At 43.3% G+C, this 19,235-nt stretch overlaps 1 protein-coding gene across 1 annotated transcript in view; it reads right to left on the bottom strand.

Moving 5' to 3' along the window:
* Nucleotides 1-19,235, bottom strand: part of fndc5a (fibronectin type III domain containing 5a) — a 59,311-nt gene that overhangs the window by 18,767 nt on the left and 21,309 nt on the right. Inside the window, exon 4 of the mRNA XM_072247081.1 lies at nt 14,367-14,559. Within this exon, the coding sequence (XP_072103182.1) occupies nt 14,367-14,559 (193 nt within the window). The remainder of the gene's footprint in view (nt 1-14,366; nt 14,560-19,235) is intronic.

Genomic DNA, 19,235 nt, shown 5'->3' with positions numbered 1-19,235 from the left:
CCCTAAATGCTGGTGGCGTTACTGGTAGTAAAAAAAATCCAATCCCAATAAACAAACAATAAGGGCAATAGTGTTTTTGTTCAGGCAGCAAGGATCTTTCTAGATAGGTGAAGATATCCGATTGATTATGAAACACCCTCACCTTATGTGGAAGGGTTGGAATAGTTCTTTATGAGGGACAATAATCTTGAAGCTCAGAAGAAGCAATGCAACAGACTTTTAACATCGTAAATCAGCGAGTTGTTTGTTATGTCTCCCCTCTTGCTGTGAAACAGAGATACCACTTTCTCCCTTATTAGGGAGAGAGAGAGCCTGTGGTATGTCGAATTACTGGGTGAATAAGTAGTCTTTGGGTTACTGCAAGTCTGTGTCTTTATTGATGCTTTGCTGCACGCTTGAGTTCTCAGAGGGGGGCGCTGATGCTTTTTTTGCTGGTGGGGGGGTCATTGCTTTGCTACTCCTTATGCGTTGGGGGGGAGCTGGGGGGTACTTTGGGGTTCTAACATTTAACTGTCATTCATTCTTTGGGGCACTCCTCTGTTTTCATGGATGTTTGCGAAGAAAAAGAATTTCAGGATGTATATTGTATACATTTCTCTGACATTAAACGTACCTTTGAAACCTTTGAAGTACAGGATAGTATTGAGAACCTGTAGGCATGGAATACTGCAATAAGAGGCCATAAAATGTAGATTATTTGGCTCTGAGACCTTTCACAAGCTTAAAAAAATGGAAGCTTTATAGAGAACTAAAACTCTTCTCTTCAGACAGATTGGAAGAATATTTTAATTCAGAGCAATTATAGATAGCAGAGAGCTATAACTTAGGCACAAGGAATTAAAGAACTGAAGAGACAGTTTGTGCCTATGTCACCATAAATTATTATGCGCTGGGTTGTATGACTTGGCAACTTGCCACCTATATGTATTTGTGCTGAACAGGTTCTTGGGTTATTGAAACTTTGGAAATTTTTAAAAAGCAGGTTCGCAATGGACCCCTATCATTAACCAAGGAATCCATGGATCTCGGGTTGGGAACCCCTGCACTAAAGGATAGATTTGCAGTTTAAATGATGAACGGAATCAGTTAAAAACGATCTAGTGCTTTCCTGGCATATTTGATAAATAAAATCTTCTCGGGCTTCCAGCTGGGTACAGGTATCAATATAACCAACATTTCAATAACAAACTCTGCCATCTTCATCAGGAATGATGCCCGGGCACGTCTAGTTATACCCCCATCGTCCATCCCTCCTGATTGGTTAGTCCTCATCCAATCGGGTTTCCGCTGTCCAACCTTGTTTATAATTCCAGTTCTTACTTAAAGTGAGACCTTCATCTTTGTTTACATTTTTTCCCTCTAGTTTTATCACAATGGCTTCCTTTACCAGGTAGCCTCAAAAGCCATTGGCGCAGCACAGTAGTTTTGTGCCATCAAAGTCAATCCTATGGCCGTTGCAAACACAATATTCTGCTACCGCTGATTTCTCCAGGTAAACCAAAGAGATACACTTCCTGTGCTCTTTGATGCGGGTTTTCATCACGTGTTTTGCCTGGCTGATATACGCTGCCCCGCATTCGCTCAGGCCAACCTGAGTCCAAGCTCAATGTTTGACTCACATAAGCTGTGATTTGAGCTTCCTTATGGGTTTATGGATGGTGTTAATCTGGTATTTCTGCAGGATCCTGGTGATCCTTCCATGAATAGTGGAAATATAGGGAAGACAGGTGGCAGCAACAGGTTCCTCCTCATGGTGTTTCTTGGTTTTCTCGTCGGCCATTTTAAGGGCCCAAATGATTTCCTTCACCTTGTAGCCATTCTGTAAGAACATCGTGCGTAATGGTCTTACTTCCTCGGGGAGACTCTCCGGGTCCGAAGTAGTTTTCACACTGTTAATCAAACCCTGTGAAAACTGGGATTCAGGTCGGCTTGCATTTATGGGATTCCCTGTGAATGCGGAGAAGTGTATATCAGCCAGACGGGATGCACGGTGGAAACTCGCATCAAGGAGCACAGGAGGTGTATCCATTTGGGTTACCCGGAGAAATCGGCAGTGCAGAACACTGCATTCGCAATGGCCATAAGATTGACTTCGATGGCATAAAACTACTGTGCTATGCTAGTGGCTTTTGGGACCACTTAGGAAAAGAAGCCTTTGTAATAAAACTAGAGGAAAAGAATTTTAACAAAGACAAAGGTCTCGCTCTAAGTAAGAACTGGAATTCAATTGTAAACAAGGTGGGTGAGTGGGAACCAAATTGGATGAGGACTAACCAATCAGGAGGGATGGGCGATGGGGGTATAAATACCACCAGACTAGAAATGCCCAGGCATAATCCCTGATGAAGATGGCAGAGTTTGTCATCGAAACACCTGTTATAATTGATACCCGTACCTGGCTGGAAGCCAGAGAAGAGTTTATTCAGATCCAGATAAATTTGTAAAACTGTAAGAGTCTCATGTTTGATGTGGCTTGAAAAGCTGTAACCTTGAACAAACAGCAACGAAAGATGCCAAGGAATATCGTCATCACGAGGCACAAGTGTGTCACAGTGAACCTGATATTTGGACGATGATTTAGGAGCCGGGCCAGGTTGAAAAGGTCAGGAGGTCGGCGCCGATTCAAGTGACAGGCAGGCTCAGCCTGCTGCTGTGCTCTGCGCTGAACTATGGGTTTGGGGATGGACTTTACTCGTGGACTTCAGTCCAGGACGATATTTGCTTGCATTTATTGTTTGCATGATTTGTTTTTTTTTCTGCACGTTGTGTGCTTGACCATCTTCTTCTTTTTAATGTGTTCTTTTGGGTTTCTTTGTTTCATGGCGTCCTGTAAGGAGACAAATCCTAAGGTTGTATAATGTATACATACTTCAATAATAAATGTACTTTGAACCTTGAAATGTGAACTCTTATCGTCAGCAGGCAGTAGTGAAAGCCCCCACCCTAAAAGTGGTATAATGGACGTCAGTGCCATGTTCTCAGTAAGGTGGTACCATATGATATGATCTGCAGTCAGGCCACAATGACATTCTCCCCACATACTACACATTGATTAATGGCCCTTCTACAAGTATTATGATCTTTAGCCCAAGAAACTTCAGTAAAACAGCAAAAACTTGCTCATGTTTATACTATTTGTTGAAACACAACACCATGATACTGGACTGTTACCAATAAAACTCAGAATGGCAATAAATATCGATTATGCCGGCAAAGCTCCGATTCTGTGAAAACAGAACAAAGAAAGTTCTTCTTGTGTGAAGCCAGACAGTGATTACAACATCAATCTGAATCTTACCAGGAGTTTGCATGTCATGATTTTCAATGGTGTTCTTCTGACAATGATCAGGAGTAGACACAGTGACAAGTTATTCACTCTCTATGGCCTGGGAGCATTGATGTCGATGCGCTGGGACACATCATCCGTGATGTGACCTGGGTCACTGGGTCTTTCAACATCTGGTCTCCCAGTCAGGATAGTGCTAGTGAACAACACTACTTGGGGTGATGTTTTCCAGACAGCCCACAAAACTTTCTCTTTCGCTTCTTTTTCTTTAAAAGTGTGTTTCTGGCACCATTGGAGTCTGTGATCTACAGTTTAAAGGCGAATTTTCGGGCTGATTGAGTGATCCGGCGCTTTGCTGTCTCTGAGAAGATTCCAGGAGCTGAGCGACATCGAGGCCAAGAAACTTGGAGACATCAAGCGAAGTGGTGAGCAAGCCCATGATCAACTCCATTTCTCACCAATCTCGCAGATTAAAGCATTGAGGAAGATTGAAAGCATCGAGGCGAGTGAGTGTTCAGTGCTGTCTAACAGCTTCTCGTTCGCTGCTGCTGAAGAAAGGTGTCTGTGTGTGACAGTCACGTTCTCCCTTTTGCTCACTGCTCCCGAGAGAAGGCCCCTACGTTCCAGTGGTCTTTCTCTCTCCCCTCCAGTGCCACTGGAGGGTGGTGCCAAAGTTCTGGGTCTGCAGCTTATGGGTTGCATTGGAGTTTGTTTGTATTTCAGTTCGACTCTTCTGATTTTTATGTTTCTATGCACTATGTTTTTGCACGTCGTTTCTTGCTGCCACTTGCACGATTTGTCTGCTTTTTGCACGTGGGGGGAGTTGATGTTTTTGTCATTTGCACGATTTGTCTGCTTTTTGCGCGTGGGGGGAGTTGATGTTTTTGTCATATGCACGATTTGTTTGCTTTTTGCACGTGGGGGAGTTGATGTTTTTGTCATTTGCATGATTTGTTTGCTTTTTGCACGTGGGGGGTTGATGTTTTTGTCATTTGCACGATTTGTTTGCTTTTTGCACGTGGGGGAGTTGATGTTTTTTGTCACTTGCACGATTTGTTTGCTTTTTGCACGTGGGGGGTTTGATGTTTTTGTCATTTGCACGATTTGTTTGCTTTTTGCACGTGGGGGGAGTTGATGTTTTTGTCATTTGCACGATTTGTTTGCTTTTTGCACGTGGGGGGAGTTGATGTTTTTGTCATTTGCACGATTTGTTTGCTTTTTGCACGTGGGGGGGAGTTGATGTTTTTGTCATTTGCACGATCTGTTTGCTTTTTGCACGTGGGGAGGTTGATGTTCTTATCATTTGCACAATTTGTCTGCTTTTTGCATGTGGGGGGGGAGTTAATGTTCTTGTTGCAGTTTGTGCAATTTGTTTTTTGCACCGGGCGGGGGTGGGGTTTGATGTTTTCCTTTGAACAACCTCCATGGCTTTCTTTGTTTTGTGGTTGTCTGGAGCAGACGAATGTGAGAGTTGTATACCGCATACGTACTTTGAAAGTAAATGTACCTTGAACCTTAAACATCAGACACCCTTTTCTGGGTGACCCAGCCAGGGTTGATGAAGCTCTGGCTTGCGTCCCAGTGGCATTGGTCCACAGGTCACACCTCTTCATCTATAGTCACCTGGTGGCTCATTCAGCAGCCTCTGGGACAGTCCTGATGGCTTCTCTCTTTGCAGCCCCTGTAATGCCAAGGAGAGCGTTCTGCACAGCAAGCAGGCAGCAAAACCTCTACAACCCACCTCTAAAGGTTCACATCGTGCTCTCCACCTCTGTTTTTGGCACTGCTCTACCAGCTCCTGGTATTTGGCTTTTTTATACTCAAACGCCTCCTCAATCCGGTTCTCCCAAGGAACTGTCAGTCCTAGCATGACCAGCTGCTTCGAGATTTCTGACAGAATGACCATGTCAGGCCTCAGGGGTGATGATGCGATGAAGTCAGGGAATTTTAATTGCTTGTTAAGATCAATTTTCAATTGGCAGTCAGACGCCATGGTGAGCAAACCTGCTAGTGATCTGGGCTGAGGCTGTGGTTGGTCCCCAGCTTTGACAATGATGTGATCAAGTCAAGGAACTTTAATTACTTGCCATGATCGACTTGCAGTGGGCAGTCAGATGGCGTGGTGAGCAAACCTGCTGGTGATCTGGACCGAGGCTGTGGTTGGTCCCCAGCTTTGACAATTAATTATAGTGTCCTCAGATTTTTTCTCCTGCGTTCACCCCAGTATCAGAACTGAATCAAGTAATGATGCAGAGCATGAAGCTAGCTGTTACCACTTAGTGCAAGAACAACTAAGTAAGAGCATTAACCCTGAATCAGTAACACATTTACATGCTGACAACACTCTTGTACGAGTCAGAATGCTGGAGAGTGGCAGAGAACGGCGTTGCCAAGCTGTCGTCATTCCATACCATGAACCGCCGGACGATCCTCCCTATCTCGTGGCCAAGAAAGATCTCCGACCACATCCTACTCCCTCAGTGTCTCCAAGAGGGCATGGCCACAATCATCACGAGGAAACATTGAAGATGGATTGTACATGTGATGGGAAGAGAGGCCATCTCCATTATCAAGGCAGCACTCCATTGGTCTTCTGAAGAGAAGAGGAAATGTGGGAGGCCAAGGACAACTTGGCGCCGAACTGCAGAGGCAGAAATGAGGACACTGAACCACATCTGGGGCACCATAGAGAAGACAGCCTCGACAGAGATGGAGGACTTCCAATGGCTTTCCTAAGGACCGACAGAGTAATGGGCAGTAAGTAAATAAATAAAATTTGTATTTACCTCGGGGGAGGGAGGGAACATCGACTCAGACCATGAGAGGCCTGCGTCGGGCATTTTCATGCCTTACAAGGCGCAGATTGGAAGTCTGTGTGGGGCGCCACTCCTCGCATAGACACTAGAGCAATGTGTGGTTAAGTGACTTGCCCAAGGACACAAACACGCTGCCACAGCTGAGGCTCGAACTAACGACCTTCAGATCACTAGACGAACGCCATAACCACTTGGCCACGTGCCCAACACATTTACCTCAGATAGTGTAGAATTATACTGACTCTCAATCAATTTGCAAATCTCAAGAATATAAGCTCATGGGGTGGTTTAAGAATTGGTGCCTCTTAGGTTGTCTGCAGTGCTGACCTACAGTACCAGAGGAATGACTGAGGAGTGAGACTGTGTTTATTTGTTCTACAGACATCCCACCCTGCAAAAACTCATTTCAGGGAGGTAGCACCATCAATTTGCAGGAGACTTCCGGGAGAGGTGGGATGTCTGCAATAGAGTAGCTCCTTATCAGCCAGCCAGCTAGTTTAAATAACGTTTGCTATGCTGATGAATGAATGACACCTGTTAAACTCACCTCAACATGTCTTTTACAGTCTTAACCCACCATGGGCAATAGAAAAGTCACTGTTGCAAACAGTGCAGCGAGCAACACTGCCATTATTTTGACCCCTATTAGGCAGGGGTACACTTTAGTATAGTCTGGGGTGACGTACGTTTTATATTTTCTTTTTTTGGAACACTCTTGCTCTTGCTCTCTCTCTCATGCTCTCTCTCTCTCTCGTGGTCGCTCTCCAGTGCTCTCTCTCTCTCTCGCTCTCTCTCTTGCTTTCTCTCTCTCGCTCTCAAAAAATTGATTTCCGTGACATTGTATATAATTTGCGGGCATCAGGGAGCCACTATTTATATGCAGGAGACTCCCGGAACTTCCGGGAGAGGTGGGATGTCCTATGTACTGTATATTCCATTGTTATAAAGTGCGGGATGCTAATGTATGAGCAACAAGTGTAGATGTCTGAAATTCTTTCATTTATTATATTAGGTTGTTTAAAATTACTAGAAAGCTGAATGTCACAAGAGGACTCAATGAGTTGTAGAGGCAATCAAAGCAACGTGCAGACAAAATGCTGGAGGAGCCCAGCAGGTCAAGCAGGGTCCACGGAAATGAATAAAAAATTGACATTTCAGGCCAAGACCCTCCTTCAGGACTGAGAAGGAAGGAAGAAGACATCAGAATAAAAAGGTGGCGGAAGAGGATGAAGGCCAGCCGGAGGTAATAGGTGAAGACAAGTGGGTTGGAAAGATAAAGGGCTGGAGAAGGAATCTGTGAGGTGAGGAGAATGGGACATAGGAGAAAAGGAAGGAGGAATGGACCCAGGGGGAGGTAATAGGCAGGTGAGAAGAGATAAGAGGTCAGAGTAGGGAATAGAAGAAGAGGGGAGTGGGAGGGAATTTTTTAAAAATTGATATTCATCCCTTCAGGTTGGAGGCAATGTTCCCTCTAATTTGTAACGATCAGTGTGCGCAAAAATCTTGTGCTGTGCAATCTTTTTTGTCCAGTGACAATAATATGTGCGCATTGAATAATTTCTTCAATAAAAACAGTATAAATAGGCCTGTTCTAAAATCTGCAGAGAAACCATTGCAAACTCCTCATTGTCAACACCATGCGCATCAGAAACTGGAAAAGGGAGTGTGCTTGTGTACGATGGTGAGATATACTTAACGTGCCGACGAGGCAGAGGGTGACAACCTTTTGTGCACAGTTCTAACTCCTTTGTGCGCTAGTGACAAAAGATGTGTGTGCGCGTACAGACGCATGCACCTTAAAGGGAACGATGGTTGGAGGCTACCCAGATGGAGGGGCTCCTCCACCCTGAGGGTGGCCTCATCATGGCACAAGAGGAGGCCATGGATTGGCATTTTGGAACAGGTATGGGAATCGGAATTTGTACAATAACGTGCCACAAACAATTTCAAGACTTATTTCTTCATGCGGGTTACTTATATTGAAAGTTAAAGATTCCCTCTACCTCAGTAGTTTTACTAATTGATAAATATACAAAATCTCAGTGCATTAAGAGATTGCTCTTCAATGAAGTAGTCCAGAGCATTACCTGGGACAATACATCAATGATAGATCAGGAAGCTAGGTAGACATTGTTACGTACCCCGTAACTGGGTTGCCAAACCAGCAGAAATGGATCACTCAGTTGGAGTCTGGATTACTAGAACTAAGAAAGTTTTATTAAAGAAACAAGCAACACAGTAATCGAAAGGATAATAAATGCAACAGTTCAGCAATGATAAACACACATGTGTACAGAATTAAGATAACAGCATCAATCAAGCTCTATCGTTGTCTAGGGGTAAATGACCAATTTCAAAGTGACACAAAGTTCAGTCCAATTTAGCTCAGTTCGCAGTAATCGTTGCCATGGCGATGGACAACGTGGGGGGGGGAGGGAGAGAGAGAACAAGAACGACTGATCATTCAGAACAGCTTCCACTCACAGACCGGCGATATTGCTCACAAGCAGCTTTCGGGCGAGTCCTTTGTGATGTCACCTGAGGTCACCGACTGTGACCCCTCCTCCAGATGCGGTCGATCCTCTGCAGTGAACCCGGCACCCAAGCGAGGGTGGACACACACCGGGTCCCCGCTGATCGTACCTTTCCACCCTGTGCGTTTATGGCCCGGTACTTCCCACCGACTTGTGAGAGGCGCACCGTTTCCAGGGTCTCGTTACCTCGGGTGTCGTGTGTGTTCTGCCTTAGCGAACCTGTCCCTTTTTATCCCCCTGCTGGGGTATCGCCTGTCCATCACTTCAAACAGTTCAGGGTTCAAAGGGGGAGCTGCTCTAGACAGCTCTCTCTCCCATCCCTTCATTACACATCTCCAGATCGCCTGTCCATCACTTCAAACAGTTCAGGGTTCAAAGGGGGAGCCGATCTTGACAATACCCAGACTGATGGCTCCTTCATTAACACCTCCAAGTGCTGCTTCATTGTGTTCCTTATCTCTCCCTCCCCTGAGGACAGGTGGCAGACCAACTGCTGATGCCACTGATGCTAGCCCAGGCCAGCAAACATCTTAATTTATGTGTATTCTTGTCACAACATACACTCCCATTATTACAATTTGCACATTAAATATTCTAATTGGTGATTAATTACATTTACTCAAAGAAACAAACAATTATGCATGATAAGTAAACTGAAATTAATTCTACACATGAAAGATACTATTGGTAAGTCATTGTAAGTTTCATTTCATCTATGCATTTTGTCGGTCCAATTGATTGTTGTACAATTTCAGCTGAAGCCCAACATTTGCACTACATTTTTTCATTGCCTCGATGCCAGCTCTTCGATTTATTACAGGCAGCAGACAGACTGCGGATGCTGGAAATCCAAGACGACTCGCGCAAAACACTGGAGGAACTCAGCAGGACAGGCAGCATCTATAGAAATGAATAAACAGTTGACGTTTTTGGGCCGAGACCCTTCATCAGGACTCAGACTGTTTATTCATTAGCATAGATGCTGCCTGATCTGCTGAGTTCCTCTGGCTTTTTGTGTGTGTGTGTGTGTTGCTTTGATTTATTATTCAGAAGTAATAGAAAATGCTCACAAGATTTCTAAAATAGATTTGTAACAGGATTCAGTGATTCAGGAACAGCTTCTTCCCCTCTGACATCTGGTTTCTGAATGGACATTGAACCCATGAACACAACCTCACTACTTTTTTCCCCTCTTTTTGCACTAATTATTTAACTTTTCAAAAATATATGTATATTTCTTAGTGTAATTTACAGTTTTTATTATCATGTATTGTAATGTACTTCTGCCACATAACAATACATTTAATGACATACCATACACCAGTGATAACAAACCTGATTCTGATTCTGAACAGAAGTAATTCAATTTAACAGCTTTTTTTCTTTTGGTCTGCTTGTCAGAGGATTTATATTATTACAACGATTACCTCTTGAGTAATGGTTTCCTCCTTTATAAGATTTCCAAGGTCATGCATATATTTTAGGTACAATTGCACTGCAGGGCATATTATAATGTGAAACATGCACTATAAAGAACTTGGATGGCAAGGAAATGAAAACATACATCACTGGATATAATATTGGATACTATCTAAGAAAGGATGTGCTGACATTGGAGCCTCGCTTGGAGTATTGTGAGCAGATGGGTCCCCTTACCTAAGAAAGGGTGTGCTGATGTTGGGGAGGGTTCAAAGGAGGTTCATGAAAATGATTCCAGGATTGAAAGGCCTGTCATATGATGTGAGTTTGCTGGTCTGGACTTGTATTCACTAGTGTTCAGAAAAATGAAGGGGGATCTCATTGAAACCTATCGAATGTGATGGCCTCAATAGAATGGACATGGAGAGGATGTTTCCAATGGTGGGAGAGTCTAAGACCAGAGGACACAGTTTCAAAATTGAGTGTTGTCCATTTAGAATGGAGGTAAGGAGGAATTTATTTAGCCAGAGAGTGATGAATCTGTGCCACAGATGGCTGTGGAGGCCAAGGCATATTTAAGGCAGACGATAAGAGGTTCTTGATTTGTCAGGGTATGAAGGGATATGGGGAAGAGGCAGGAGAATGGGGCTGAGAGGAAAATGGATCAGCCATGATGAAATGGCAGAGCAGACCCAATGGTCCAAATAGCCTAATTCTGCTCCTATATCTTATATTAAAAACAAGGCAGAAAAAATTAATGATCACAGCTTAAATGTTCTACAAGCAATTTTCCTTTGTTAAACTAACTGCTTTCAAATTATTATTATTATTATTATTATTACTTTTGTATATTGCTTGCACATTATTGCAGCAGGATCTAGAGGAACATTGTAACCTAGTGTAGACTAAACACAATCACAGAAGTATTGGAAGCTACTGTTTTTTTTAAAATAATGCTTTTTATAAGATCTGTACTTTTTAACAAACTCATGAATTTTTCACAGTCACTTGCAGAAAGCGGTACGGCAGCTAAACTAACGGTTTATCACCTTTCCCATTTTTCATTGGTTAAGAATTAGCACATTGCCCACGTGATGTAATTGTTTTAGTTATGTAGCCTATTAACTAGTTTAATCCTATCTAAGGAATTTCCATTATCTTATCCATAAAAGTGGTAGATTTTTCAGAAGTGCCATTTTTATTTCTTTCTCTGACATCCCTAAGCATTAATACCCATCTTAGCATCATTTCTCAGCTCTTTATTAACTTTGCTTAGTATTTGTATGTTTGTTTGTACTCTAAAATAAACTGAAATCTCAGAAATATGACTGGTCACCATTTTTGACTCCTGGAAGAACCCTAAGGATCAGAAATTAAACATTGATCCAACAGAAGCAAAACTTACTCGACAACAAGCTGTCTCTCCATGATGGGATGTGGCATAAAGGATGTCAATAGACTGCCTGAGCCAAAGTCAACATTTAACTTAAGTACTACTTACTAACTGACCCGGCTGGTGCTGTAGTGGCATCAGTGCCGGACAGTGCATGCTTTCCCTCCGTGCTGGGTTACGAGCTGGTGATCTCTTTGGAAACTCACCCGGCAGAAGGCAATGGCCAACCACTGCTGTAACTTGCCTCGTACACGGTTCCGCAAAATCGTCCGCTAACCAGAGAAACTCTGGATGCGACGTACCTTTCCTGTACTACTTACTAAAGGTTATAATCATTTTGCTTAAACTGTCAATTTACATGAATTTACAGTAAAAACATTTGAAACCTTATTTTCATCCAATGAAATAGGTGAATTATACTTTCATTTTGCTGACTTTTGTATCTCCCTCAAGCCTTCTCTTCTCTAGCCTTCCCTCACCACATTTTATCCAATATCACTGCCTTAGACCAGGGGTTCCCAACCTTTTTAATGCCATGGACCAATACCATTCAGCAAGGGATCTGTGGACACCAGGTTGGGAACCTCAGCAATAGACAGACCAACTTCCCACTCCTTTAATGTGATTCTTACTAATTTTGCGACCACCCAGTTTCCGTTTCTGACACCTACAACAGCTGACTTAAAGCAGTATCTCACATTCGGTATTGTTGGGGGCTCCTTTTAAAACAGTCTTAATTAAAAATAATCACCACCAGCTCCTTTGCCCTTGTAAGATCCCTACTAATCTTCAATGGATATTTTACTTCCAAGTGGATCTCTTCCAAATCAACTCCAACTTTTCAAAAACTCATATTTGGATCTCACCAATTTGATTTCCCAATTCTTGACACTGCAACAAAACAATTTCAATTAAAGCAACACGTTAACATCCAGGGACTACTTTCATCACATCTTCAATATATTGAATTTTCTCCATTTTTGACATCACCTTCCTTCAACTCTTCTCCACTGGTTCGTTTTTCATTTGGTTTTCATTTCACCCACCTGATGGGAACCAGATTGCAAACTCGGATTGAATCAGCCTGTTTGCCTTATCATATCCACATGCAAGCTCTGCCCATGGTCTCCTTTTCAATATTGTACAGGCCCCTTACACCTTACCTGCTTCTAAAATCCACACTTATAACATTGTCACTTCCTTTCCCAACTGTGTCTTTCCTAGTCTTCATTCCTTTGTTTTCCAAGATTGCTTCTGCCAAATTCTCTTCCCATTCAGACAGACAAATGAGCAGAGGGGGAATGCATGTCAGGCAGTTGGGTTAGTGCACAGGGGCATCGTGGTTAGCACAAACATGATGCGCCCAAGGCTCTGCGTCTATGCTCTGCTGTTTTATGTGAGTTGCAAAGGTGGGTGGGGGCAAAGCCCCTTCTGTGCTTAGACACAGGACATTCTCCTTCACTCTGCCTTCTCCAGAAGACCCCAATCCCTCTTTGAGGGACCATAGCAGAAAGTGTGCTATTGCCTGCTGTTGTTTGCACCTCAAACCATCATTGGAAATTTGTGTAGCTTAGCCCATCTATACCACCAGTAAGGATGAATCTAACCACAGGACCCTGGTCAGACCCTACATGGAGTACTGTGCTCAGTTCTGGTCGCCTCACTACAGGAAGGATGTGGAAACTATAGAGGAGACTTACAAGGATGTTGCCTGAATTGGGGAGCATGCCTCGGCCTTTTCTCCTTGGAGCGATGGAGGATGAGAGGTGATCTGATAGAGGTGTACAAGATGATGACAGGCATTGATCGTGTGGATAGTCAGAGGCTTTTTCCCAGGGCTGAAATGGCTAACATGAGAGGGCACAGTTTTAAGGTGCTTGGAAGTAGGTACAGAGGAGATGTCAGGGGTAAGGAATGCGTGGAATGGGCTGCCGGCAACGGTGGTGGAGGTGGATACGATAGGGTCTTTATGAGACTCCTGGATAGGCACATGGAGCTTAGAAAAATAGAGGGCTATGGGTAACCCTAGGTAATTTCTAAAGTAAGTACATGTTCGACACAGCTTTGTGGGCTCTAGGGCCTGTATTGTGCTGTAGGTTTTCTATGTTTCTAAACAATTCTTGAATGCCACACCTACAGGTTTCTAATTTAGCATCCCCAGGTAAATCCACGTCATGTTAATCAAATGTTAGGAGCTAAGTTCAGATTTTCAAACCAATGAGATTGAGACCCCTCAGTAGCTTAAGGTTCGTGCGACGCTATGACAACAAGGGGAATTCTGGAGTTAGGAATTCGGTTCTGGCACTGTTCCGTAAGTAGTCTCTGTATGTGGAATGTGTGGGTTTTCTCCAGATCCCGATGAGTCAGGGCGTGAAATGTTATGGGGAAAAGGCAGGAGAATGGAGATAAGAGGGAAATAGATCAACCATGATGAAATAGCAGAGAGGACGTGATGGGCTGAGTGGCCTAATTCTGTTTCCTATGTCTTTGAGTCTTATGGTTTCCTCCCACAGTCCAAAGACATACCTGATGGGTAAATTAGCCTGAGATTAGGGTTAATTGTGTTTATCAGGGGTTGCTGGGGGGATGTGACTCGAAAGGCCGGAAGGGGCTACTCCACACCCAACCTCAATAAGTATATTAAAAAAATTAGAACTGCATCCATTTTGTGTCAACTTTCATTCACTGCCAAAATAAAACCTTTTATATTTTCAGTAAAGAGATTATTAATGAATCTGCTGCCAAATTAATACAACAGACACTTATTTGAAGTAGCTTGCTCATATATACAGAGTTAAGCATGATAACAAATCCCTGAAATTAATTTGAAATGTTCTAATTTTGCAGAATACAGCTGGTAATCAGACTGAACTCCCATCATTAAATGGTTCTATTAAAGGGTACAGATCTACTGTTACCTTTCAAGGCCAATTTCTCGGCTTCCTTTGGGGTCCGGAAGGAGATGGGCTCACTGGCCGGGCTAACGCCTGTCAGGCTGATGGACTGAATGTGGACGGTGTACTCAGTGTCCTCCTCTAGGTCCCACAGTATGCAGGATCGCGTTGTGGTATTCACTTCCTGGATAAGGCGTAGCATTCGCACATCCTTCCTCTAGAAATAAAGAGTAAACTTTTAACACTGGAACAGAATTAAACTGACCCTTTGAACATTCTCGGGGAAACAACTGAGCTGGAAAAGAATATGAAATCCGGACACAGCTGCTTTGTGCCAGTACGTGCTCTTTATGTTCTGCAATTAATTCCCTAATAGCTGTCAGATTAGTGAAGTAAGGCCATTAATTTTGGAGCTGTAAGGAGACTATGGGAGGCAGTGTGGAGACACGACTCTGCCAAAGGAGGAGTAAAGCACTCCTTCCCTCCGCTAGCCTGCAGGTCACCCTTGGGCAAGGTGGAACACCTGCTTAGCTCCCCGATCAGGGAGATGCGAAGCCATGAGAGCAGGTGGTGGATGGTCATATGAGCAGCCGGTGCAGATCACAAGTCCTGGTTATGTGACCACTGACATCAGGCAGACAATCTCTGAAAAGTATTGATGATGGCTGGGATCACCCGTCTTGCAAAGACACTGCCCAGAAGGCAGTGGCAAACCATCTCTGCAGGAAAATTTGCCAGAAACAAACACGGCTATGGAAAAACCACAATCACCCTCATCATACAACACGGCACGTAATGATGATGATGATAAAGGTTACCAAATGGTGACCATGTGGGTTTCCTCCGGGTGCTCCGGTTTCCTCCCACCGTCCAAAGACGTACCAGTTGGTGGGTTAATTGGTCATTGTAAATTGTCCTGTGATTAGGTTAGGATTAAATCGGGGAATTGATGGGTGGTATGGCCTATTCTACACTCTATCTCAATAAATAAATAAAGAAATGCATTACCCCTTTCAACCCAATTCTCCTGCCTTCTCCTAAGTACAGTTGACACCCTTACTAATTAGGAACCAATCTACCCCTGCTTTAAATATACCCAGTGACTTGCCCTTCACAGCATCTGTGGCAAAGATTCACCACTCTGTGGCTAAAGAAATTCCTCCTCATCTAATAGTGTGTTTTCGATAGACTAGAGTTAAAGGCACAAGGCTTCTAGTATGTAACGTTTTCACGGTATAAATTAAACAGTACATAAATTATTTCCACAGAAGTGAACACACTTCTGACATAAATATATGTAAAGGTAATAGGAATAAGAAAAAATTTAAGGCTTTCTTCCAGGAAAATATTGAAATTATGTTTGAGAATTGCCTCAGGAAAGCCTAAGGGCATAATTCAAATTTCAACTTTCTGGATAAATTATACAAACTTCCAAGAGCTACTTCATTCTATGTGCTGATTTCATTATCAAAAGAAGTGCCGTAATTATTTCAGGGATTGAAAGTAATTCTGAGGAAATGCATGCTGAGTTTCTCCCTCTGCTGCCTGCGCTTATTAAATTCTTATCTGAGTTTACTGCCCTCCCAGCAGGCAGTCACTTTAAATCTTAATTCCTCAATTTTGTGCTGTTTATTATTGCAGTCCATCATTTGGCCTGACTCCACAGCATCCTCTCTCGATTAAGTGAGGTGGATAATGTGGGGTATCAACTAATCTGTGTTTTTGCCACTTCAGTGCCCAACCTGAGTTTCACAGAAATGCCTGCTGGAGGATTCCTGATTTACACTTTATACTTTATACTTTATTGTCGTCCAACAACTGATACTAGAACGTACAATCATCACAGCAATATTTGATTCTGCGCTTCCCACTCCCTGGATTACAAATATTAAATATTAAAAATAGTAAAAGTTAGTAAATATTAAAAATTTAAATTATAAATCATAAATAGAAAATAGAAAAATGGAAAGTAAGGTAGTGCAAAAAAACCGAGAGGCAGGTCCAGATATTTGGAGGATATTGCCCAGATCCGGGTCAGGATCCATTCAGCAGACTTATCACAGTTGGAAAGAAGCTGTTCCCAAATCTGGCCGTACGAGTCTTCAAGCTCCTGAGCCTTCTCCCGGAGGGAAGAGGGATGAAAAGTGTGTTGGCTGGGTGGGTCGGGTCCTTGATTATCCTGGCAGCACTGCTCCGACAGCGTGCGGTGTAAGGTGAGTCCAAGGACGGAAGATTGGTTTGTGTGATGTGCTGTGCCGTGTTCAAGATCTTCTGCAGCTTCTTTCGGTCTTGGACAGGACAGCTTCCATACCAGGTTGTGATGCACCCTAGAAGAATGCTTTCTACGGTGCATCTATAAAAATTAGTGAGGGTTTTAGGGGACAGGCCAAATTTCTTCAGTTTTCTCAGGAAGTAAAGGTGCTGGTGGGCCTTCTTGGCAGTGAACTCTGCTTGGTTGGACCAAGTCAGGTCACTTTCTCTTCTGCTTTCAATAACAGTGCTTCAGTAACTTATAGTCTGTTCACTCTCCGTAAAATTCATCCAGAGAGAATGGTATGGTGGGATATTAGGTAAGGCTTGAAGTAAAAATTTTCCAGGAGGACCACAATTGTGTTGTGATTTGGAGACTTGCCTGCCTCAATGACACAGAGAGCTACGTTGGCTGGAGTCAGGGCTTTATGAATTAGCTTTTCGTCGGGTCACCCATGCCAAACAGGTCAAAGGGTAGAGGCCAGACTAAGTGTGGTCCAACGTTCCTTCAGGTTCAGGGCTAACAACTCTGACTGTTACGGAAGCAACAGTGAAGAATCCACTGTGATTCCAATAGTGCCAGGCTTCACCTTGGAAGCGGTGAAGTTTCAAGCTGACTGAGCAAGCAACACACAAAGCACTGGAGAACTCAACAGATCAGCGGCAAAGAATTCAATGCCATTAAAATGATCTTTAGATTTCTGTTTTCAATGGCGTCAATTACTGGAGCTGTAGCCCTCTGGAGTTCAGAATTCCAAAGGTTCACCATCCACCAAGTGAAGAAATTTTTCCCCATTTCAGTTCTAAAAGCCTATGAGACTGTAACTCTGTACTTCAAGACTTCTTGGCCGAGGGAAACATTTTCCCCTTCTCTACCCTGTCAAGCGCGCAAAGTCTTTTGCGTTCAGATTTATTTATCACATGTACGTTGAAACATACAGTGAGACGCGTCGTTTGCGTTAACAACCAGCATACTCCTAGGTCCCACTGAACGTCAACCAACAATGCAGAGGAGAGTATACTGACTGGCTGAATCAATGCAAAAGACTTTGCGGGCTTCACGGGGTAGAGATGGGAATGCTCTTGAATGGAAAATACTACAAAAAAGTAGTGGATACGGCCCAGACCATCATGGCTAAAGTCCTCCTCACCATTGAGTACATCTACTTGAAATGTTGCTGCAGGAAACCGGCATCCATCATCACAACCCCCACCACCCAGGTCATGCTCTCTTCTCACTGCTGCCATTAGAAAGAAGGTACCGGAACCTCAGGACTCACACAGATAGCTTCAGGAACAGTTATTACCTCACAACAATCAGGCTTTTGAACCAGAGGGGATAGCTTCACTCAACTTCACTTGCCTCATCTTTGAGATGTTCCCACAACCAATGGTCTCATTTTCATGGACTTTTCATCTCATGTTCTTGATATTTATTGCTTACTTATTTATTACTAGTATTTCTTTCTTTTTGTAATGGCACAGTTTGTTGTCTTTTCACACTGGTTGAGCACCCAAGTTGGTGTGTCTTTCATTGATTCTATTATGGTTATCATTCTATAATGAATTTATCGAGTATGCCCACAAGAAAATGAATCGCAGGGTTGTACATAGTGACACATATGTAGTTGGATAATAAATTTACTTCAAACTTAAAAAAAAATTAGTCTGTCTCCCACTCAGTATCAAATATACTCAGTCCCTTTTACTTTATTCTCCAGTGTAAACAATCTCATATTTTTTACACATCACGTTCAGCTATACTGTTGTACATGCAGTCAGCTTGTGTGTGTCCCTTAGAAGCCTTTGTGAATCCTCTTCACAACCCAAAATCACATTTCATGTTGCCAGAAGCGATCAGATGCCAATCAAGTGCTCCTATCTATCTTCATGACCTGTGCTATCAGTACACAATGATTGCTGCATGTGTCATCTGGAAGATGTGTGTAGGCTACTCATCTCCCAAACTACTAATTCTATTACCAAGGAGGACAAGGGCAGCAGGCACAGGGAAACCCCACCACCCTCAGAATCCCCTCCAACTCAAATAACACGCTGACTTGGAATTAAATCACCTTTCCTCCATGGCTACTGAAAATCCTGACCATTGTGGGTATATCTTCAGCAGAGAGATTGCAGTGTTTAGGAACTGGCTCAGCACCTATTCAAGGAGAATTAAGCAGTAGCAATAAATGCTGGCCTCATCAGAGATGTTCACATCCTCAAAATTGGCCTGTTTTTCATTTTCTCTGTATGCTTTTTTGACTCTGGTGGCAAATGTTTAATTTACTCTTATAACACCCTGGATAAGATTTTTATTGCTGTGCTGTAGGTATTTCATTTAGCAGATCTGTAACAGCGGTCTGTTCTGCTTTCAGCCTGTTTGGCTTTGAGCTGCAATAAGCAGTTTTGTTGTTCAACTCAGGGATGTGCTGAGAGCCGGTCAGGACAGTGGTATTGGGAGAAGGTTCTGGAGAATGCTGGGCGGAAGGTCTTGGTTGGCGGGAGTTGGGAGAAGATGGGAGGAAAGTCGGCTGAGGGTGCCGTCCCTGTTGCACAAGGTGTTTAGTGCGGGTGAATGGCTCCAAGCAGGAAGGACGGTCCAATACTCCCGTGGGAGACCAGTTTGTTCAAGATGGATTT

This window comes from Mobula birostris, chromosome 30 (genome assembly GCF_030028105.1).
Source record: "Mobula birostris isolate sMobBir1 chromosome 30, sMobBir1.hap1, whole genome shotgun sequence".
Taxonomy (NCBI): Eukaryota; Metazoa; Chordata; class Chondrichthyes; order Myliobatiformes; family Myliobatidae; genus Mobula; species Mobula birostris.
This window is presented reverse-complemented; position numbering and strand designations above follow the sequence as displayed.